Here is a 24,189-nt window from a genome sequence, read left to right as displayed (position 1 = left end):
GCCAGACACACCAGACAGGACTTGAAGGCTTTCAGTTTCCTCCCAGTGCAGACATCACAGGCCACATCTTCAGGTCCAGCATAGCAGTGATCAGCAGGAGCAGCTTGGAGTCCAGTCTTCTTCAGTTCCTCCACTAAAACTGCTAACATGGTGTTTTTCAGCAGGACAGGCCTCGGTGTGAAGGTCTGCCTACACTGAGGGCAGCTGTAGATCTTCTTCTCATCCTCTCCATCCCAGAAGCTTTTAATACAGTTCATGCAGTAGCTGTGTCCACAGGAAGTAGTCACCGGATCCTTCAGTAGATCCAGACAGATCGAACAAGAGATTGCTTCCTGGTCCAGACTGAACTCCTTTCTGCGCCATTTCACCTCTCAGTAGCAACGACTGTCTGAGTTTCACTTCCTGAGAACCGACACTAGTTTGAGCTCTGATGTAATCATCATGTGTTATGTTGGTTACACCCACCTTCAAACTGTCGATCTGAAGGGGAGGGAACAAGGAAATAAGAGGACCGGGTTATCAAGCTATGAATCATTCCAGGACGAGGAGCAGCACGACTGACTACGTCCCAAATCACATACTTTTCCTTTTTACTTCTAGTACACTGCAGCTGCCCTTACAAAGTACGTACTGTTGCATGCAGTATGAATACAATATATCTGCTGTGCAGAGGATTGTGGGTCAGAACAGCCAGAAAAGCATGCTGGCTTTCATACTGTAAAATGTGACCAGATGTAGTGGGACATCCTGGTATTTTTGGCACACTGCATTTGACATACTATGTATTGGGACATAAGAAATCTTTTTTTCTGTCATACTAAGTAGTATGGTAGAATGGGTTTTGGAACGCACAGTATGTTTCGTCATTTACAAACGGAGCCTCGGTTCAAACCTGCTCCACATTTGAAAACATTTCAGTTTTCAGCTGTAAAATATTTCTTGGCTCCTCAGGCTTTGGTGATGGCTCCACATTTCTCATAAACTCTTCCTCACCCGGGACAGGAACCCGGTGTGGGCAACGGACCGCTGTACGGGCAGCCGTTTACAGACAGGCTAGTGACACATTACACACACTCCTGAGGCTGCAGAGATTGTTTTTAAGAAATCTCATAAGCCATTGTTTTACTGCTTAATTTTTCATTTTACATAAGAAAGTAGAGATAAGTAACCTAAGCAACTAGTGTAGTAATAATAATAATAATTTATATAACACTTGTCAAACTTAAGTACAAAGTTCTTTCCAGATTAAAAGATTTACAGAAAAGAAATGAAAAAATAAATCTAAATCTCATGTAACAGCGGGGCAGCTAAGCTGAAATATTCATAACAATTGTGCATTTTGCGATAAAAGCAACAATTTGGCACAGATGTAGGGTTATATGTCACGAAAAGATATAGATATCGGGGCGCTGCCAATTCGGCCCCTGACGGACCGGCAGCCACTTTCCAAAAGGTTGCAGAAAACTGATTTTACAACTCTTGATGATTTCCAAGGTGCGTTCAAGCTGATGAGATCAGATGTCAGAAGATCACAGAAATTATTTTTTTACCTCCTCATTTTTAAGGGTACTTTTTAAAAGCTTTTAACCTGAGAAAAACGTGAAAACCAAATAATAGGAGCATGGTCACTTCAGGGTCAAACTTCACCCCCATGCCTTCATGGTAGAATGACAACCAATAAAGCAGTAAAACTGACAGAGATAACGCTGGATACTTTTATTGGTGCCAGTAACCTCTAATCACAGTTAAAGTGATGCTGAACTTTGGTAGAACTTTGGGTTGTATTGCTAGCAGTAAAACTGACAGAGTGACATGAGACTTTTTAGTTGGAGTAAGCACTTCAGGTTCATATGACAATGTTTTATTTTTGCAATGGCCTTCAAATCTGAGCAAAGGAGCTGATATTTGTCCGGTCTCTAACCTGTGACCAAGCTGACTTGGTTGAACTTATAAGGAAACTTAGATCAGTCTCCTGTTGAAATACAGGGTTAAAGAGACACACAAGCTTCTCCACCACGGCAAGGTGCCAACTCCAGTAGGATTCATTATTTTGTTTTATTTTTTGATATGCAATAGCACTTTAAAAACATGTATATACTATTGTATAACAGCAAACGCTGGCCGGGTTGCGGCATGATACAAGAACTGAGGAAGCGGGTTGCTGGAGGCAAAGTTTGACCAAAAGAAATCCAATTAAATATTCCATTGCCATACTCCAGCACATTGTTTACACTTTGGGATCCACAAATTTGAATGTTTTGGACGCGATTAAAGTGCGCACGTTGTTGGTTTGCTTGGTTTTGCGGAGCGTTTCAGACGGAGGGAGAATACAGGTATATTCAGGCAGGCAGTATGAAAAATAATGTTGCATTGTCAGGGAAAACATAGGGTGGTTCCCCTGAACGTTTGTGAATGAGGGGATAGATGGACTGGTACCACGGGACATTTTAGAACATTTTCATATTTTTCGTAGGTCTTGCGCTGATCAGCCACCACACTCTAAGAAAAAACATCTGAAGAAAAACAGAAAATGTCCTGGAAGAAAATTACCAGGGGTCTCTTTTATAAAACAGCGTAGGATCCATACTAAAAATGTACGTGTGCACAAAAGCCTAAAAATGGCGTGCGCCAAAAAAAAATCAGACTTATAAAACTGTGCGTACGCACACCTGCACGCAATGTTCCCTTTATAAATCACAGTCCACCTGGAAATGTGCGCACGTGGATCCGCCTCATATTCCGCCCACTACACGCCCACATTCAACCATAAATGGTCGATGCAAAGCACCTCATGAATGTTTCTGCATGTGAATGAGCCTGTTGATCAGTGGATCTTTACGGTGAATCACGGCGACTACCGAGAGGAAGACAGAGAAAAGGAGTTTTTCTGACACAGAGATGGAGGTGTTTGTAGGTGAGGAGGTCTCTGAACACTTGTTCCCTCCTGATTTTCTCATTCACGTCACGTAGTCCTCACAGTGACGGTATATCCACCAGCACCATGCAGCATGTTCCGAGTCTCACCGCTGTGTTTATATCTTTACAGCAATCACACTGATCCATTCACTTAAAATGATCGAGACAATCAGTAATATCCCCCACCTGGATATCATTAGAAAAAGGAAGTTTGACAGGTGTACACTATTTATATTTATTTATTTATTATTTAAGTTTTTATAGTGAACTTGTCCTGCATTATGATTAGGACTGATAATGATAATGCCGATATGGAGTGTAACGATTGTGTGAGAGCTGTCACTGGCTTCATTTACACACTTTGTTAATTTACACAATCCATACTGGTGAAGATGTGCTGTTTGGAGGTGACTGGAGGAGCAGAGTGGCGCAGCGCGGTGGCGCACTGGAGACAGTCTGATAGTTGCATCGGATAGCCGTTTTCATTTTGTCTATATGTATACTGTATCTGTCCCTATCTAATAAACCATAAATAAATTAATAAGTCATGTCATTGTAACCCACCTGATGAATAAGTATACACTGGACTAGTATAACCTAGATTCGTAGAGAGGATAATGAACAGGAATCGGACACCACAATGAGTAAGCAGAACACAGAATTAAGTTTAAGGGAAATTATTGTATTGACACAGAATAAATTCACAATTACTGCCGACATTCAGTTTTGTTCAGTTTGAAATGTACATTGAACTGGGTGCACCCTAAAAAATAAAAGTAATCCCCAAAATAAAATGTTCAGATCCAATTGTCTTTTGAGGTCCTTCCCCACAGTCCTACCACACTGACAGCAAGGCAGATGAAAGTTGAAAGCGCTCCTCAATCCAGGTGCTCAGCACGGGTAGCTCGCCATCCCCCTCGTCAGGGAGAGATTCCAATCCAAATCCGGAGTTCAAGGGTATCCAGAAAACCTAGCCTGTGTAAAATAACACGGCTTATATAGCAATATATGCAAATCTATCCAAGCTCTTAACTGTACAGTTTAATTTGATCAATATCAACATATAATACAACTTTTCAATGCTTAACCCATGAATGTAGGATAACTGTTGCATCACAATATTAACTTGCATCGTAATATTAACATATGAAATATGTCAACCTCACTATTATTATAAACCACTCAATAGTAAAGTGTAAACAACACTATTAAATGACTATTTAATATGTGAACCCATTTGAGTTGTAGATTATTATGCAAACAACCTACAGTTTAAACATTAAATACTCACTATATGTGAATATTGTGAGTAAGGCAATGTGAATACTTTCCCTGTCACAACACTGACACCTTGCGTTGATGCACACAAGCAGCACAGGGATGAACAGAATCAAGCTAATCTCATAACCCATGAACTTCAGCTACATAATCCCTCTCTGTCCACACAATGTAAATAACACACACATATTACACACACATATCTCTTTCTGCCTCTATCACCAAAGAAATACAAAATATCATTTTAGAATACAGCTCAGTGGCAAAACATTTCACTATGCCAGCTCAGAGCATTTGACTCGTGATGCCATGTGCGGCGGCTGCTTTAATGTTTGGAACGCACCGAGAGAAGAAAAGAATAAAACGATGCTCTCAGATGTTCTCAGGTCGCTTCAATAGGTGACGGAGCTCTTACTGGCTCAGATATAGTTTTACTTCTCTCTGTTCAGTAGTATATCAAGTATAAGTAGTAATAATATCACTCTGTAAATCCAGCTTCTCCGCTGCTCTCTCATCAATCTCCGTGTTTCCCACACTCCACTGCGTCTCTCACCTGAGTGAGGAGGCGGGACTTGGGATGTTTCTTCTTCTTCTTCTTCTCTCGGTTTCTGGCGGATCGCAACCAACTTTAAGGTGCATACCGCCACCTACTGTACAAGAGTGTGTAACATCATGTCATTTGCTCTTTACTCCTACTCTTAACTTCTATCCACCAATCCTGTGTCTCTTAAGAACATTAATAATGCCTTCCTGGTGCCTTCAGCCCCCTCACCCTCTGTTCCCAGTATCCCCATCAGATCCCAGTCCCGTCCCTCCTCTCTGACTTGGTCCTGTAGTCTTTTTCTTTCAGCCTCAACTTTTTACATTGAATTAGGATATGCTGCTCCACATTTTTTATCACCACAACCCCCACACTTGTCACTGTTCCTTTTCCCCATTAAAGCCAAAGTGCCATTAAGACCAGTGTGATCCAGTCTGAGTCTTGTTATGATGATTTCTTCCCTTCTGTTCCTTTCTTTATACGTCTTTGTTATGACCGACTTTTGTATTTTGAAATATCTCCTTCCTTTCTGGTCCTCCTCCCATCTTTTCTGCCATATCTCCACTCCTTTCCTTTTAATCACAGCTTTTCCTTCTCCTTTCCCAAGTAAAACTGGTACTGTAATGTCTTTTTGCAGTGAACTTTTTGCTAGTTTATCTGCAAACTCATTTCCTTTCACCCCCTCGTGTGCTGGAACCCAACAGAATAATACATCTATACCCCCTCTGTGTAGTCTTAGCAAGCTATAGTACAGTTCAATGATTAGATCTTGCCTTACAGCTTTTGTTGAATGTATACTTTCCAAAACAGCTTTTGAATCCGTGCATATCACCACTCTGTCAGGTCTGACCTCCTCCACCCACTGCATTGCAATGATGATTGCCACTATTTCTGCTGTGTACACTGATACCTGGTCTGAAAGTCTTTTGGAAATAGATATTTTAAATTCTGGAATATATATACCAACTCCCACACACTCCTGTTTATTTTTGGATCCATCTGTATATATTTTGAGATAATTATTATAGCTGTTCCTTAGGTATACACTTGTTTTAACTCCCACTTCATTTACTTGCCATTCCCTTTTCTTTTCAATGATACTCATGTCTATTTTAACTTCTGGGAGCAGCCAGGGGGGTACGCTGCTTACTGGTGTCGACCTGGTGAACTCTAAGGCCTCTAATCCATATGTCCGCACTTTTTCTTCCATTGTCCATCCAAATCCATATCCTTGAAACTTAGAGTATTCCCAACAGTTTTGTAATGTTACCTTTGTAGGATTTTCTTCTCCACTTCCTTTTAACCTGACCCAGTATGCTAGAGCTAATTTCTCTCTTCTTAATTCCAGTGTAGTCTCTCCTGCTTCAATTAATACTGCATTAACGGGTGTTGACTTGATAGCTCCGATACATAACCGTAATGCTCTACACTGTACTCTATCCACTTTTTGTAATGATGTCTTTGTTGCTGCTTCATAAACTATACAACCATAATCTATTGTTGATCTCATGATCGCCCTATATATGTCAATCAATGACTGTTTATCTGCCCCCCAGTACATCCAGCCACAGCTCGTAGTAAAGTTATTACTTTTTTGCATTTTGTTTCCAGATGTTTTATATGAACATGCCATGTATATTTACTGTCTAGCCATAGACCCAGATATTTGTATTCATTCACCCTCTCCATCAACTGACCATATAATGTTAAATTCTCAGTATTAATGTTTCTCTTTTTTGTAAATATCATATAACATGTTTTATTTGTTGACATTTTGAATCCCCACTCATATGACCATTTCTCCACTTTCCCTATTGCTTTCCTTATATTTTCCATCACATATGGCACATTTCTTCCCCTCATCCATATTGCCCCATCATCTGCATATATCGCTGATTTGATGCATCCATCTAAATTTTCAAATATATCATTTATCATTATGTTAAACAACACCGGGCTGATTGCACTCCCACTTGGATGTTTGACACCAATAGCAACAGTTATTTCACTTTGAACCAATGAGCTTATTTGTTAAAGTTTGTTAAAGTTAAAACTCTGAGCAAAAACGGAAATAAAATAAACAATGATAAATTAATTTCAGAATAAAATATAGAATGTGGTTATTTATTAAATAAAAGGAATTTTCAGTGAGGGAAATATCTCTAAATGTTTTAGAAACAACTGGTTTTCCCAGAGGGTTACATCATGTTTACTGCAGCGATTTTACACAACAACTTTATGAAAACTAATATGGTACTTGGTGATATCTGCACACTATTAGTAGATATTATTAAAACTATTGGCGCTCTGTTCTGCCATTCTTTAATGCTATTTGATATAATCTTGGATTTCTACAACCGATGATGATGATTTCATCAGCTGCTCCACAGCTGACTGCGACTCTCGGAAGTCCGGTCCTCTCCTCTCAGATCTCCTCTGAGCTCCGGTGGTGGAGGGGGGGACATGATGGTGAGACAGCGCTGATGAGATATTGAGCGGAATTTGCTTTGAGATTTGTGTTGATCTTTTACATTTGTAAGGTGCTTATGTAATAGTTATGGCTCACTAGCAAAAAAACACTGCTGTTTTAAATGTTTATGATAAAGTGGATATAAGTATGAAGTGAAGTTAAATGTGTGAGAGGCATCATTATACGTATAATGACATTTAATGTCTACAGTCTGGCTTCAATTCATCTGCGTCTCCAGTTTCCCCTGCCTCGGTGCCTCCATAATGTGCGTACGCACGGGTCAAAGTTTCCGTACCGGTGCGCACATTCTCCCGTCAAGTTTGTTTTTATAGATCACAACTATTGCGTGGGAAGTGGCGTACGCACATTTCAGGCCCCGTTTTGTGCGTACGCAACGGTTATAAATGAGACCCCAGGACATTTTCCGTTAAGTTAACCATCAGGGGACAGGGGAGAGGGTCGCAATTGCGGACCAGGGGCCTCATGTATAAAAGACTGCGCAGCTTTCACACTGGAAGATGGCGTACTAACAAAATTGGAAAAGTACGTACGCACAGAAATTTCCACATGTATAAAACTGTGCGTACGCCTGTTCCTGCGTACCTTTCCTTTATACATCTCAATGAACGTGAAATTGAGCGCAGCTGCACGTGCCACTTGGTCCGCCTTGTCTCCTCCCATTAATAACTATGCAAATGACTATAAACACGCTCCATGCTGTCACCTATTGTCCAAATAACGACGGCAAATCACGCTGGAAAAGGAACAAAAAGAAGAATTTCACAGAGTGTGAAATTGAAATGTTTGTTACTGAGGTGGAAGCTAGAAAACATATTTTATTTGATGGTCTTTCATCAGGAATCAGTAACAAATGCAACGCGTCTCCACAGCAGCTGACCGTGCGCTCCCGAAGGCGCACGGTCAGCTGCGCCCGAGCCTCGACTGCTGAGGGGCGGCGGTCTGGCCGTGTCCTCACTAACGCTGTGCTGTGAGTCACAGAGAGAGATTGTCAATACAATGAAGAATATATATGCAACGAATTAAAAAGAATGAATGAGGTTCTTGGTGGGATAAGTATATATTAAAAGACCTTGTTGAAAAATAAATGTTTGTCTCGACTCACCTCGTTGCTTTACATTCTGTGTGTCGCATCTAAACGGCGCTGTAAAGCTGCTGCTTTTGGCTCATTGTTAGGTGTGCCAGGGTCCGGTTCATCCATCTGTAGCTCCTCTGGAGCACAGACACAGCATGTTGGTCTGCCACATTGTGCAGCACGTGATTTTGGTTTTGACACGGTGGTTAAGGCATGTCATCTCTGGGACATAGTTTAAATGTGTTTTTGTTGTGCCTCTCTGATGTTAAATATTATGCGCAAACTAGTAAAGAAATATGTGGGGTTTTTTTGGATCCCACATCATAAATAAAGCTCAGTAAGTTGAGTGGAAAAAATATTTTTACGCATTTAGCGAGTTTCAGTACTTTATAGTTTGACACTGCCAGATGACAGAGTTTGGAGGACGGCCCGCACATTTTCACGACTGGTCTAGAATTTACGGCACGGTCGCACATTCTCACGTCACGTTGACTTTTATACATCCCGGCGTCAGCGTGAAACACAGCGTACGCAACATTTTAGTACGTGCGCACCGTTTATACATGAGGCCCCAGGGGAATCTTAAAGTTACTCCTGAAGGATAACCACAAAAATCGCAAGCGATTCAAAGGGAGAGGGGAAACACCAAATGAAAACAGGCCTAAAGGAAGGCTCCCTACACTCAATATAACTTGAAAAGACTAAAACTAAAACACCGCTATCGAGCAGCTGACTAGAACAGAGATCCTGCAGGTCCTTTCAGCTGTCAGCATTCCCACGCATTTTCAGCAGGAAATGCATTTTCTAGTTAGTATTATTAGACTGCAAATCAGCCACGTTATGATGAATAATAGTAGAGACAGGACTGTACAAAAGCCCCTTTACACGCTTTCAGATGATTGGTGTGAATGCATAGTGAAAACGTCGGGGAGCGCACGGACACGTGCATGGGGTGTATTACTGTGAGATCGCTGTCACACTTTTTTTATGTAAAGTAAATGGTTAATGGTAAATGGACTTGCATTTATATAGCACTTTTCTAGTCTTCAGACCACTCAAAGCGCTTTACAATACATGTCAGCATTCACACACACATTCACACACTGATGGCAGAGGCTGCCATGCAAGGTGCCAACTAGGATCTAATCTAAATACTCGGTCACACACCGATGGCTAATTTAGGATTAAGTGTCTTGCTCATGGACACATCGACATGTGACCGGAGCAGCCGGGGATCGAACCGCCGACCTTACGATCGGTGGGTTTAACTGCTTTTGACCTGTTAATCAGGGAAAACCTCCTCGCTGGCGTGCTTCTATACATGGCCTTAAATACAGATCAATAAGATCACTTCCTGAACAGATTTCACAATCAGCAGATGGATTTATTAGTTTAGCTTTTGAAATCATGTTAAAATCACATAAACAAACTGCACCAGAGTCCGCATGGAGGCGACCGAGACCCACCTTTTCAGGTAACCAAACGGGTTATGAGTGAAAGCAACCTTATCGACCTGTTTCACTAGCAACAGGACTGAATGGAGAGAGAACAAAAGCAGCAGAAGCAATTGATGATGATTTTCTCCTTTAGTTGTGCCGATATCACGGCTAGTTAGCAATACAACCACTTTAACTGTGATTAGAGGTTACTGGTGACCAAGAAATGTATCCAGCGTTACCTCTGTCAGTTTTACTGCTATTGGTTGTCATTCTATCTATTTAAATACATCTATCACACAGGTCTGTTCATACAGGTATTTAGGGGTCCACATCGACAACACTCTCAGCTGGAAGGTACATGTTGGAAACCTCTGCTCCAAACTTCAACTTTATACGCAGACTCAGGTTCTATGGAGTGGAGCAGAAGATCATGTCACTTTTCTACCGGGCTGTCTTGGAAAGCATTATTAGATATGGCATCACGGCATGGTACGGTCAGGGTCGGCGCCAGAGTGTTAGAGGCGGACGGGCAATCAGCTTTGACAGGGGGGGCATTTTTATTTCACCTCATATAGCCTTTATTAAGTGTATCTTTAACATTATCATGTTTCATGAAAGAAATAAATTGACAGAGAGGTGTATACATACTGCCACTTACAGACTGGAGCTGAAGACATAACCACCTCAAAGATGGGTTAGTAGTACTTAATATGTTATCTTCCTACGGTCGTACCTTTTTTTTTTCTATCAGAAAACACGTTTTATTTGTGATATTTACTGGAAATAACATACGATATGGCCAAGAGCAAGTAGGTTGTTGTCTAGTGATCTTCTCCAGCCAGCTGCCACCTTATTATGGTTTCTGTTTTGAAATGAGGAGGTACTAGGCTACAGATAACTCCTCAGGCACGCCCTGCGTCTTGCTCGTGCCAGGGTCAAAATGTGCACACACACGGGTGCCAAGATAAAGTAAACAGGGAGTTAAAAACACATTAATCTAACAGTCTGACTGATTTCTTCATAACTATAATTTAAATTAATAAAGACTAAATGTGGATGTTTCACTCACCAGTTGTTTGAGGGGGCACAGTGACCTTTTTAGATGCTGGGTACGGTAACCTGACCATGCAGTTGAGGTCACAGATTTCTTGCCTGGTGCAGACTGCTATGAAGATTATGGGGGTCAAAAACCACCCTCCCCTCCAGATGCTTTATGAGCAGTCTGTCATCAGACAGGCACAGAAAACTGTGTCAGACCCAACTCACATCTTACATCAGGAGTACCAACTTTTACCTTCCGGCAGGAGATATAGAGTCCCACGGAGCAGATTGAACCGTTACAAACATTCATTCTTGCGATGTCGATTAAACCTTTCAACAATTCGTAACATAAAGCTGCAGTGCAATATGTTAAATAGGGACAGTGCAATATGTTGCATCTGTGTAATATTGGGGTATTGTATGTGCAATATGGACAAGCCGGTAGACGGTGCAGTGCACTACCTCGGTGCAATACCTGCCATGGTGTGTGTTTAGTATCTGCCGTTATGGACGTGGACTGTGTATGTGTTGAAACATCTGTTTCTGTGAAACTGTTTCCCTGTCTTGTGTGGAATCGTTTATTATTGTTGTTGATGTTGTTTTAATTTAGTGTTTGTAACTGCAGTTGGACGGAGTATATACAATTAAAGTATATCTTATCTTATCTTATCTTGTCATGAAGGCATGGGGGTTAAGTTTTGACCCTGAAGTTACCATTCTCCTTATATTTGTTTTTCAAGCTTTTAAAAAGTGCCCTTTAAAGATAGAGGTAAATAAAATCATGTCTGTGATCTTCTGACATCTGATCTAATCAGCTTGAACTCACCTTGGAAATCATCACGAGTCATAAAATCAGTTTTCTGCAACGTTTTGGAATATTTAACGCCTAATTTGCGGCCATTTTGGAAAATGGCCAAATTGGCAGCGCCCCGATATCTATATCTTTTCATAACATATAAACCTACATCTGTGCCAAATTTAATTACTGATGCACGTTCAATCACATGACAACAATACGGCCGTTTGCTGTCCTTCACACCATGCAACGTCTTCTACTAGAGGTCAAGAGGTCAGACGATCTCCATTAAGCTCACTGCAGTGTCTGAACTACTGTCCATCGGTCACATGTTCTACAGAAATCTCTGGATCAAAATGAGCATTCACAGTAATGACAGCGATGACGAGGTTCAGGAACGCTAGTTCAGCATCTGACTGTGATATGGCTCAGTGTCCTGATGACATTCATGTCCTTCAGACTAACAGCTAGATGTGAAAGCTTGGCTTGGACTTTGACTGAATGAGTTCAGGCTGTCAGATTGGTGGATTAACATCCTCAGACCACTTTAAAACTGAGCACTCCTGACCTCTTGTGGTCCAAGTCTGAGAGAATCTCCAAGTGTTCAGCAGTCAATATGCGGAGACAGAAGCACTTTCAAACACAAGAAATGACTATTTAATGACAGCAGGCCTAAAGGAAGGCTCCCTACACTCAATATAACTTGAAAAGACTAAAACTAAAACACCGCTATCGAGCAGCTGACTAGAACAGAGATCCTGCAGGTCCTTTCAGCTGTCAGCATTCCCACGCATTTTCAGCAGGAAATGCATTTTCTAGTTAGTATTATTAGACTGCAAATCAGCCACGTTGTAAGTGTGGCTCCGTCTATTTCTTAAAGATGCCCACTTAAGCTATAGAGTCCAAGCATGTAGTTGACGCGTGTTTCAATAAAACTCCGTAGTCCATGTTCTTCATTTCAACCGTTTACTGAAAATCTTTCTTTAGTCTTCAAATACAAAAATGGTAACAAAATATCAAAAACATAAGCAGTAAAAAGGTAAGAACAGTAATATTAAGCACGGTATATTAAGCACGGTCAAAGACTAGTGTGCTCTCCAGGCTCCATGGCTTCAACTGAATCGTTTAAAGAGCACATGCAGCACAATTTAGCTTTCGCCCAATCAGAATACAGGACTGGCTGCAGTCACACTTGGTCCTTATTGAGCACACTGCAGTGAAACTACAGATTTATCTCAAGCAAATAAACAAAATGTAAATTAACCACAGATATTTCTACTGAACAAATGGCTCTAACATAACCTGCCCCTAATTGACTAGGCTGTTAGCATATCAATTATCAAACATAAATGCTTCGAGACATTGTCCACTTATACAATACTAATACTAATACTTATACAACAAACTATAAATCCTTTTTTCAGGTTTTAAAGATACATATTTGCTTTAACCTAAACAGATAAATGTCTTTAACTTATTCAGTCTCTTTTGATCTTCACAATGCCTCCTCCAAGAGGCATATCTTAGTTATGGGTCTCTCCAATGTGCTTGTCTTCGTCTGAACACAGACACTGCGGACGGTTCCTTTCGAGTCTGGCATTATCTTGACGATTTTTCCCATTATGAGGCTTGTAAGGCGCTGCTCGGCTAAAGATCTGTTATCAGGCATTTTTAAGTCTTCGTCTTTCAGTGGTAGTCCGATGCAGTAGTGACCATCAACTAGCTGTGTTGATCCTTTCACTGAGTCAAGGAACTGACGGTCCTCCTGTGACATCTCAGTCTTATCATCGTATCCTCTCTCTGGGAAGTCTGCATTGTACAGCTGAGTCAACAGGTTTTCCACATTGGATACTGAAATGCGATTGACTGAGTGACTCACCATTTCTAGGTTGGCTGTAGTGGTGCCTCTGAGTGGACCGTTGATGACCCATCCAAGAGGAGTCTTCACTGCATACGGCCCATCACATCTGCTGTTTATTATCTGCTGGGGCTCCATGGCTTTAAAGGCATCAGTACCAATAAGCAAGCCGACTTCTGCTTCGATATGCGAGATGCGAACTTCATGCAGATAAGGCCATCGATCCACATCTTTCTGAAGAGGAATGTTGTCTTTTTTCACTGGTATACTTGGTTGAGTGAACGCCTGCGGAAGGTCTATGTAATTCTTCCCTTCCAGGCTGCATACTTCCAGATCTGACAGAACGTGAGTGCTCACCTTCTTTTCTGATGCCATAGTAGTGAGTAAGAGTTCCGCTTTCCTTCCTCGGAGGTTAAGCTGCTGCCCGGTACAGAAGGTTGCTGTGCTTCCTTGGTCTAAAAACGCATAGACCTGGATCACCTTGTCACTTCTTTTGGACTTTATTTTCACTGGTACTATGGAAAGGATATTTTCTCCATTACCTGCCCCAGTGTCTCTGCTGCTTTCATGTTCTGTTCCTACGAAGGCGCTTGTGACCGCGTTAGTAGTTTCTGTATTCCTATTTTCATCCTTTTCGGACAGAACTGGGAATTCCTTCACAACATGCAAAATGCTTGGGTGTTTTCCTGAACACTCCTGGCATTGCATTCTCTTACGACAATATTTACTCATGTGACCTGGTGTGAGGCATCCAAAACAGAGTCCTTGTGATGTTAAGAATTTGATTCTGTCTTTGGGAGTCTGTTCTTTTATCTTCTCACAAAACTCCAAGGTGTGGCTTTTATGACAGTACATGCAGGGTTTTTGGAAAACATCAGATAGTTTGGCTGAACCATACTTCTTCTCTTGTGGTTGTTGAGCACCACTGTGTCTTCCAGCCGGAGAGACACTTGTAGCAAAACTGATGCTCTTGGGGTTACTTGTCTTAATGTTTATCTTAGGCTTCCCCTTTCCTTCTACGCTGACATCCAAAATATCTCCAAAAAGTGGGTCGTTGCTGACCTTTGCTTGCCAGTTGATGAAATCCACCAGGTCGGAAAACCTGGCTCTTCTTCCTGTTTTTGTTTGGATTTCATATGCTCGATTTCTCCACCGTTCTTTTAGTTTGAAGGGGAGTTTTGAGATGACAGTCTTCATATTGCTAGGGTTGTCCATCTCATCCATGTAATCCACATCACTCATAGTGTTTCGACATCCTATCAGGAACAAAGCATATGCATTTAATGCTTTCCTGTCTTCTGATTTTATCTGAGGCCATTCAAGAGCTTTATTCATCAAGGCTGTGGCAATTCGCAGTTCATCTCCATACTGTTGTTGAAGGAGCCTCCTAGCTTCTCTGTAACCTTCATCTGGCCACATGTGTTCACAACTACGAACAAGGTTAAGAGGTTCTCCACTTGTGAACTGCTGCAGGTAGAACAACCTATCTTGTGCACTAGCAGTCTTGTTCTCAATAGTCTCTTCGAATGCCCTTATAAACGAACGGTAGCTGAGTGGATCTCCTGAGAAAGTTGGAACATCTCTCTGTGGGAGTTGTGACATGTTTTGCTGCTTGACTAGCATTTCTGTTATCTCATTCTGGCGCTGCATTATTTTGGAGATGCCATCAGAGGAACCTGCTTGCTGTGAAGGGTCTGGAGGTACTGTTGAACTAGCTGCTCTCTGAGAGGGGAGGTACTGCTGACCTGGCTGCTTTAAGAGGCGAAGCTCTGTGATGATCATTAGCAGTCTGAGCTGGGTGCTTTGGGCCTACAGGTGCTGGGAAACTCACTTGTGTCTCACCATCTTCATCTTTAACATACATGTCCTTTAAACCCACTTTGTACTTGCTTTTTGACTCGTAATATTCATTCATGCCATCTTGACCATCTTCATAATCTGCATACACCTTTATTTTGGTGTCTGATGCAGCAATCTTGGCATCTAGCTCCACTTGCTCTTTGCGCGCCTTTAAGCGTGTTTCTTCCATCTCAATGTCTTGACGTTTCTTAAGAAAGGCAGCACGTGCTAACAGCTCTTCCCGCTCTGCCTGCAGCTTCAAACGAGCAGAACTTGCACTGGATGCTTGTGATGCATGGCTAAGCACGGAGCTTCTCTTGGATGTGCGACTGATGACCTCTGAGATGCTATCACTTGGCTTTATGTCATCATCATCCTCATATTTATTGCCATCATCATTCTCTTCTTCAGGATGTCTCTTAATCTTTTCAATCCAGTCCTCTGTTTCCTGAACAAAGTTCTCAAAGTCCACACATTTGGGCATGTACCAGTTACACTGCTCCTCTTCTTTATCTTCGTCTTCTAGAAGAGTTCATATTTCTGCATTAAGCTCTTTAAATTCTCTAAAGAACTTCCAAAAGATAAATAATGCTTCATCTTTAATTATTTCAGCATTAACTTTATCTTTCTTGAGATTTTCAATCTCCTTCTTTTACGAGTGAGATGAGCCAGCTTGCCTTTCTTCAATCTTAAAGCTGCAGTGAAATCCGGAAAACGCAAAATCCTGCATCCCCTCGAGCTGCTCTCTCCTCTCCTCTCTCCGCTCTCCCTCTCTGTCCGAAGCCCCTCCCCCCACACGAGAACGGGCATATGCACGCGCTTCATAGGTGCTCGCTACATCTGAGGAGGCTACCGCAGCGAGCTACACATTACCTTCTAACGACATCAACAGTTACCATGGTAACATCATCTTCTAACGACATCAACAGTTACCATGGTAACATCATCTTCTAACGACATCAACAGTTACCATGGCTGAGTCACAGGTGAGAAAAATACTTTGTCACAGACCACATTTAGCTACCACGGACAACTTTGAACATATGACAACAACAGTATTTATGCTTAGTGTAAAATAACGCTAGAGACCGACGTCAACAAAAGCTAAAGTATGTAAGACTTTGCTGCATTTGAAGTGTTTCGTTTATAGACCGAATAAAAGCAATTGTTTATTTTCTAGACGAAATGACGAGCTAAACTTTAGAAACAACGTAGCCCAATGTTTTATTCAATCTATATCATAGCTAGCTGGCTAACGTTAGCCAACGGCCAGTTGCTTCTTCAAGTTTCAGTAATGCTATCTTTCTAACTTTACTGTTTTTAGTCTGTATAGATAACTTTACACATCTGAAAATAAATAAAACCATGACCATGTTATTCATAATGGAAATGGTAATTTTACATTTGTTACATATCTATTACTAACAGAGCACCGTCGAGTCAGATCCTGACTATGTCCTGGAGCAGCCGGCTACGAATGGACGAGCAAGAGGAAGAGGAAGAGGGCGAGCTAGTGGCGTGGACGTGGAGTGGACGTGGACGTGGCAGAGGGTCTGGCCGGGGGAGAGGACAGAGTCAGCTTGAAGACCCTCTGGCTGAAGATGACTTCAGCAGAGTACAACAACTACAAGCTCGACGGATATCAGATGAACAGGTATCTCAAAATATAACATGTCCATACTTTATGCCACATTATGATCATTATTGTTTATTCATAAATAAAGTAATACTTTTTCCCTGATCTACTGTCTTTCTAGGCCAGAATTCAGTGTTTGAGCCTGCAGCAGTGTCGGGAGCTTCTGGGGAGATGTCTGTTCAGGGATCCCAGCCTCATATTTGATCTAATGGTCAGCGCTCCTCCACCAGGTCCTCCTGGCCAGGACCCCAATCAACCTGAGGTGTGTCTGCATGAGGTGCAGGGAAATGCCCACTGACGTGGAAAGGAAGTGCTGTGGCCAGCCACCACAGAACTGCATTTCCCTGCTACCTCATGTGGACCTCTACATCCTCCATGAGGGTGTCCTTCGCCTGGCCAGGAGGATCTGGAACGACATTAGGGCTCAGCAGGACGTACCCAATCCCGGAGAGGACAACAGACAGTTCCGGTATGCTGCTTACCGGCAGTTTGTTGTGTGGCAGTATGGAGCCTTGGGGCGGGGTAACAGAACTGTAATTCCCAGCTGTTGTGTGTGGAGGATTAGGGACAGATATCCTGACCCCCACCACCAATATGTGGGCTTTATCCCACACAGGCTCTGAAACAACCCCCCCCCCCACCCCTCCTGTGTGATGTGATATTTTTGTAGAGTATTTACATTTTACTTATTGTTATTCTTGCCATTGTTTTTGTAAAAATAAATCCATTGAAGGATGACCACCTGCTTTTTTTGTTCACGACTGCCAGTGTCAATACCATGCAGTAAAGAAATTCAGCTCACTTGGGTAACACTTTTATTACATTCAAAAATATAGATGACAATCCCAAACATTCATAACACACCACAAAAAAAGTTTAAAAAAAGGTAAATTAAAAAATAAGTACACCATCTTTCAGTGGGGCTAGGCCTATAGAACATGTCTGACCCCTGGTCAGTATTTTTGAGTGGTGGCCATAGTAGGGGTGTAGGTGGGTCGACTCAGGTGAGGTGTCGCAGGGGTCACATCTTCTCCTATGGTCGGCTGCTCACTTAGGTAGTCCTTGGCCCTGCGAATGAACAAAGAATAGCATGTTAGAATTTTGAAATCAGTTGTTTAGTTTTGACTATAACGTCACACATAGGCCATATATATATAGGCTATAATATTTTTTAAAAGGCTGCTGTAATGCATATATAATAACTTATTTAGCATGCAACTCTATGCTGGTCTTTTGTTGGTTGAGAAGTTTCTTACTCTGCCTCTCATGCTATAGTACCATATTATTTCAATGACAATATGTCAATGCGTCTCTTTTTGTGTGTCAATGCGTGATGTCTTTACATTATCATAAATTATACCTTTCATAACATCTCTGTAGTCGTCAAAAAGCTGCTTGTAATTAACAAAATCTATATGCAACCTTTATCAACTAAAATCAGAATCAGTGTAATGAGAAACTATGTTGTGAAGGCTGCAAGGGTTAGTGTGAAAACATGCAATTTGGGTTTCTGAAGAAGGGATGTTGAATGAGGCCCACTGAAAGAACTTCTATACCTTGTCGTCGACTGACTTGTGTGTGCAGTAGCTCCTCTGTGGTTGGAGGTGGAATACCACATAGCACACCATACTGCCGCGGGTCATCAGGCCTCTGGCGTCTCACACGCGGCATGCCTCTGTCTGCTGTGGTGCGGCTACGGAGGATGGCCCTCTGGAGGTCAGGAATGTAGCCATAGTCCTTGTCGACCTTCATTGTGTACAGGCTCCACTTCCGCGACTTCTTGTTGTACAGCTTCTGGTATCTGACATAATGAAATTAGCATATGACCGAAACAGGAAAAGATGGTTATTGAAAAATGAATTTGTGATAAATTTGCAAAACTGCTGCCTGTGCAAGGGCAACATTCATTATAATTATTCATGTATAAATTTGACCTTATATTATAAAACTAATATATTTCCGTTTTAGTGGGTATACTGTTGTCAATTTTAAGAACTTACTCAATGGAGCCATCAGCTTTTCTCTGCACTGGTCGGTGGACATGATGATTATAATCCAAACCAGCAAGTAGGGTGCGAGCTGAATAGACGGGCGGGGTGAAACTGAATCTCTTGCTGGCATACATCAGTATGTGGTTGTGAAATGACTCAAGTTCTGCTGTAGACCTAAACAGTAAAAAACAAGTGTTAGATCTTTTATGTTGTCATTAGTTGATACATATAGTCATAATCAGTGGTGGACAGTAAAAAAATAAAAAGGACTTTGATCAAGTCACTGCATGATTTACAATCATCTGTATTTTAGAGATTTTTCAAAAAGGGACCCACTCTCTGCATGATCTTTCCCAAGATTTACTCACTTTTTTCTTCCCTATGTGGGTTTATAGGGAGTAAGCCAGGAGCTTCCTTTGTTTGAGTTAAATACTTGTGAACATAAACATTACATGTAAAACCCATGCCCACATACCTAAATCCCAGGTACTTCACTACTTCACCCAGCCAGCGTGCATTTAGCACTATCTCAATGAGTGCTCTGTGTGCCACAGATCCCTTCTCTATCCATTCCTTGTCCCTGTTGTCCGACAAGGGTCCATGGTGACAGGCGCCAAGAGCCCACTCGTGTTCTCCTGTGACGTGATGGAGTAGGCCAGCCCACATGTCCTAAGAGAACAATAACGCATCAGCAATGATCCGACACATTACGCTGAAATGATGTCTGCAGCTGTGAAATATTTCTGGCTCCACAAGTGTAGCAATATAAATAACAGTTCATATAGTACTTACAAAGAAGTCGTCATAGGTTGCCGACATTTTGGCACAAAACCAAAAGTGGTTGCACACATCCTTGCTCCAAATGAGTAAAATGGAGCACCCCTTCTGCTGGCTCGCCTGACCACACAATGAAATGCAAAAACAATCAAAGAAAATTATTGGTGTAAGCAAGTTTTGTGACGAAGTGACAATGAGTTCAAATGAAATACATTCCATAATATTACCTGGTGGATCTTCTTTCCAAGGTTTTTCGATCCGTGCCACATGTCAAGGGTATGGCGAACTCCCCATGACTTATATATGCCCTTGGCTGTATGAACAGTGAACAAAAGACATTTGTAAGTACAGACATCTGCACGACTCCTGCACAAGTCAACACACATATTAAAAATGAATAACAAACTAAAAACCTATATACGTACTAAAGAGTGCAGCTATCTGGCTATGAGCATCAGTACATATTTCTCTCAAATTTCCTATTTACTGACGAAGTGTGTCAAAAGTCCGGATGAAGGCTTCCTTCTCCATGATGACACTGTTCCGCGCCGTTTCACGTTTGTCCACTGTCACCATGGAGATGATGTCTTTAGAGTCATTCTCCATCACACTATATGTGCAGTACTGTGCACAGAATCCAGGGCTGTCCATCCGACCATCTCCTTTTAAAACAAAACATAAATAATCATTTCAGAAATTGGAACACACTTTTTTTATGATTCACTCTAGTGGATATGATACTGACCACTTCCGGTTGTACAACAACCGGTATTTGTCAGTATCATATCCACAAATCTATGTCAAAATAGAACTTACCCAGGGCCACGACACTGGCTTTGGGCTTTAGCTGGGAAATAACTAATCCTCGCTTTTCTTCCCAGAACTGTTTTATGGTGTCCACACAGTAGGTGTCCTGTATTTTGAAAAATGTGGACCTTCCCACCATCCCCATGTTCATAAATTTGAACAGTAATGCCACTTTCGCATAGTTGTTTCCAGAGAGGAGGATATTGACAGCCAACATGAAGTCCCCTATCAGCATCCCATACTTGAGAGCGGACTGTGAACTCGAACGCCACACAATATGACCAAAGGGAAACGTCTAGAAAAAAAAGAAGAGTGACAGAAAGCAAAATGTGTTTTATTGTGCATATCAAAGCTTAGTGCGGTGCTGCATATATTTTGCACTATACAACACATAATATGGGCAAAAAGTACCACACACTCCAAAGTCATGAAGTACATATATTTTCCAAAAATGGCTGTTCCTGGCTGGTGTCAGCTCAATGTACAAGATTCTTCACAGCCTTGCCCAATTCCCACCAAGGCAGTTTGTAACAGTTTGTGATGCAGCAATTACAATTTGCTGCTTACATTGTTAAAATATTTTAAAAGACAACATAATATCAATACTGTAAAATAAATACTCACCCACTCAATGATGGCAGCTGTGGCCCTGGATTTGACCGTCACCTGAAAGGGTCCATGGGCCTGGCACGCTGCATTGGTAACAGGGTCCTTGGCGGTACACATGGGGATGGGCAGCAGAAGGTACTCAGCCAGCAGCTTCAAGTTTAGATGATAGGCAATAGAAGCTGGCTGGCCAATGACCTCATCTTCTCTCTGGGGCTGGAGCTTTTCTGGCATCTCAGGTGCATCTGTGAGAGTGGGACCGACGTCTGAAGAGTCATGCACAGTGTCCTCCATACTTATGGCTAGAAGTGCATCCAAGCGAATGCTCGTAGAGGGGAGGGCACCACCAGTTCTGTTGGGAAAATATTATGAATCACAAAAAAAGCACTGTGAAATGGATACATAATTTCAGACATGTAGGACACCTGTTATGTAATCACATTCCTTGCACTCACTGAATGTGAACATAAGCTATAGGCCCCTCCCGTGACACAAAAAAAAAAGAAAATGGATGGATAGATAATTACACACACCACAGTGACTTACCGGACACACAAAGGGAAGATGTAATCAGCATCACTGTCGTCATCACTGGTCTCCTCCTCCTCCTCCAAAGATGAGACAGACTCTGTCTCTTCAGCGTGGCACAAGGTGTCATCTGCCCAGTCAATGCTATAGACAGGATAAAATTATTTAGTAATATTATCTTGCACCAATATACAAGGGGGCACATAAAAAATAAAGAGGAAATTCAAAAACAGATAAACTTACATGGAATTCTGAATGTCGTTGAACTCCTCTACATTGATGCGGTCAGCATTCAAATCAAGTGATGTCATACTAAGCACAATGAAATAATAAGAGAATAAGATCACATTACTGCTCATCACAAACTCTGAGACAGAATATAACCACCAAGAATGCAGGATATAACTTATACAGACGTAGGCAAAATTGTTGGTACTCTTCCGTTAAAGAAAGAAAAACCCACAAAGGTCACTGAAATAACTTGAAACTGAGAAAAGTAATAATAAATAAAAATGTATTGAAAATTAACTAATGAAAATGAGACATTGCTTTTGAATTTTGGTTCAACAGAATCATTTTAAAAACAAACTAATGAAACTGGCCTGGACAAAAATGATGGTACTCTTAACTTAATATTTAGTTGCACAACCTTTTGAGGCAATCACTGCAAACAAGCGATTTCTGTAACTCTCAATGAGACTTCTGCACCTGTCGACAGGTATGTTGGCCCACTCCTCGTGAGCAAACTGCTAGCTGTCTCAGGTTTGAAGGGTGCCTTCTCCAGATTGCATGTTTCAGCTCCTTCCACAGATGTTCAATAGGATTTAGATCAGGGCTCATAGAAGGCCACTTCATAACAGTCCAATGTTTTGTTCTCAGCCATTCTTGGGTGTTTTTAGCTGTGTTTTGGGTCATTATCCTGTTTGAGGACCCATGACCTGCAACTGAGACCAAGCTTTCTGACACTTGGCAGCACATTTCGCTCCAGAATGCCTTGATAGTCTTGAGATTTCATTGTACCCTGCACAGATTCAAGACACCCTGTGCCAGATGCAGCAAAGCAGCCCCATAACATAACCGAGCCTCCTCCATGTTTCACATTAGGTACAGTGTTCTTTTCTTTGGATGCTTCATTTTTGCATCTGTGAACATAGAGCTGATGTGACTTGCCAAAAAGCTCCAGTTTTGTCTCATCTGTCCAAAGGACATTCTCCCAGAAGCTTTGTGGCTTGTCAATATGCATTTTGGAAAATTCCAGTCTCGCTTTTTTATGATTTGGTGTCCTCCTCGGTTGTCTTCGATTAAGTCCACTTTGGCTCAAACAGTGACGGATGGTGCGATCTGACACTGATGTACCTTGACCTTGGAGTTCACCTCTAATCTCTTTGGAAGTTGTTCTGGGCTCTTTGGTTACCATTCGTATTATCCGTCTCTTCAATATGTCATCAATTTTCCTCTTGCGGCCATGTCCAGGGAGGTTGGCTACAGTCCCATGGACCTTAAACTTCTGAATAATATGTGCAGCTGTAGTCACAGGAACATCAAGCTGCTTGGAGATGGTCCTATAGTCTTTACCTTTAACATGAAGGTCTATAATGTTCTTTCTGATCTCCTGAGACAACTCTCTCCTTAGCTTTCTGTGGTCCATGTTCAGTGTGGTACACACCATGATACCAAACAGCACAGTGACTACTTTTCACCCTTTAAATAGGCAGACTGACTGATTACAAGTTTGAAGACACCTGTGATGGTAATTACAGGACACACCTTAGTTTAACATGTCCCTATGGTCAAATTATTTTCAATCTTTTCTAGGGCTACCATCATTTTTGTCTAGGCCAGTTTCATCAGTTTGTTTTTTAAAATGATTCTGTTGAACCACAATTCAAAAGCAACAGCTGATTTTCATTAGTTAATTTTCAGTAAATTTTTATTTATTATTACTTTTGTCAGTTTCAAGTTATTTCAGTGACCATTGTGGGGTTTTCTTTCTTTAACGGAAGAGTACCAACAATTTTGCCTACGTCTGTATGCTACCATATTTGTCACTGGCATGGAAAATATACCTTGCATCAAGTTCCTGTACTGATCCATCCTCATTGTTGCTGGTATCCAGCTCTCCAACACCAGCTACAGAGAAGTCATCATCTCTGAAAATTAGGGAATCAAGTTTAAATCAAAATGAACCAGAGGGAGGGCATCTGTCTTGACAAGTTCAGCTGGTTTCCCAATGATTCTTCATGTGGACATCAATGGAAAGGCATAAGCCAATTCTGATTGCACATAATAGCCAAAAAAACAAAACAAGTTAGACTCACCGGTCAGAGAGCGATTCAGCCAAAATGCAAGATACTGCTGGGTCTGGCAGTCTGGCAAAGTGTCCAACCTTGTGTGGTGTTAACATTACCCTTATCTTCTCATAGCTGTAAAACACATACATACAATACCATTATAGATTTTGATCATACATGTCATTGCAAAAGGAATATAAAACAAAGTATAAATAAGAAATGGTGACATTCTAGGCTGAGATTACTAAGAAATGACTGTACAGGTTGTGAATGAGGGTGAAA

General features: G+C 41.5%; 2 protein-coding genes across 3 annotated transcripts in view; one reads left to right on the top strand and one right to left on the bottom strand.

Moving 5' to 3' along the window:
* LOC119486943 (ral GTPase-activating protein subunit beta-like) overlaps positions 1–24,189 on the top strand; it is a 592,951-nt gene that overhangs the window by 115,865 nt on the left and 452,897 nt on the right. The gene's annotated exons all lie outside the window — the stretch shown is intronic.
* Positions 17,900–21,691, bottom strand: LOC119487169. The gene is made up of 8 exons (XM_037767843.1): positions 21,107–21,691; positions 20,492–20,777; positions 20,167–20,337; positions 19,903–19,988; positions 19,691–19,795; positions 19,374–19,567; positions 18,464–19,072; positions 17,900–17,975 (listed from the first exon to the last, which is right to left on the bottom strand). Exons 1-7 carry the CDS (start codon positions 21,380–21,382, stop codon positions 18,904–18,906), a joined length of 1,287 nt encoding a protein of 428 aa, XP_037623771.1. The 5' UTR covers positions 21,383–21,691; the 3' UTR covers positions 17,900–17,975; positions 18,464–18,903.

This window comes from Sebastes umbrosus, chromosome 1 (assembly GCF_015220745.1).
Source record: "Sebastes umbrosus isolate fSebUmb1 chromosome 1, fSebUmb1.pri, whole genome shotgun sequence".
NCBI lineage: Eukaryota > Metazoa > Chordata > Actinopteri > Perciformes > Sebastidae > Sebastes > Sebastes umbrosus.
Note: the sequence above shows the minus strand (reverse complement) of the source record. Positions and strands in the feature narration are given on the sequence as shown.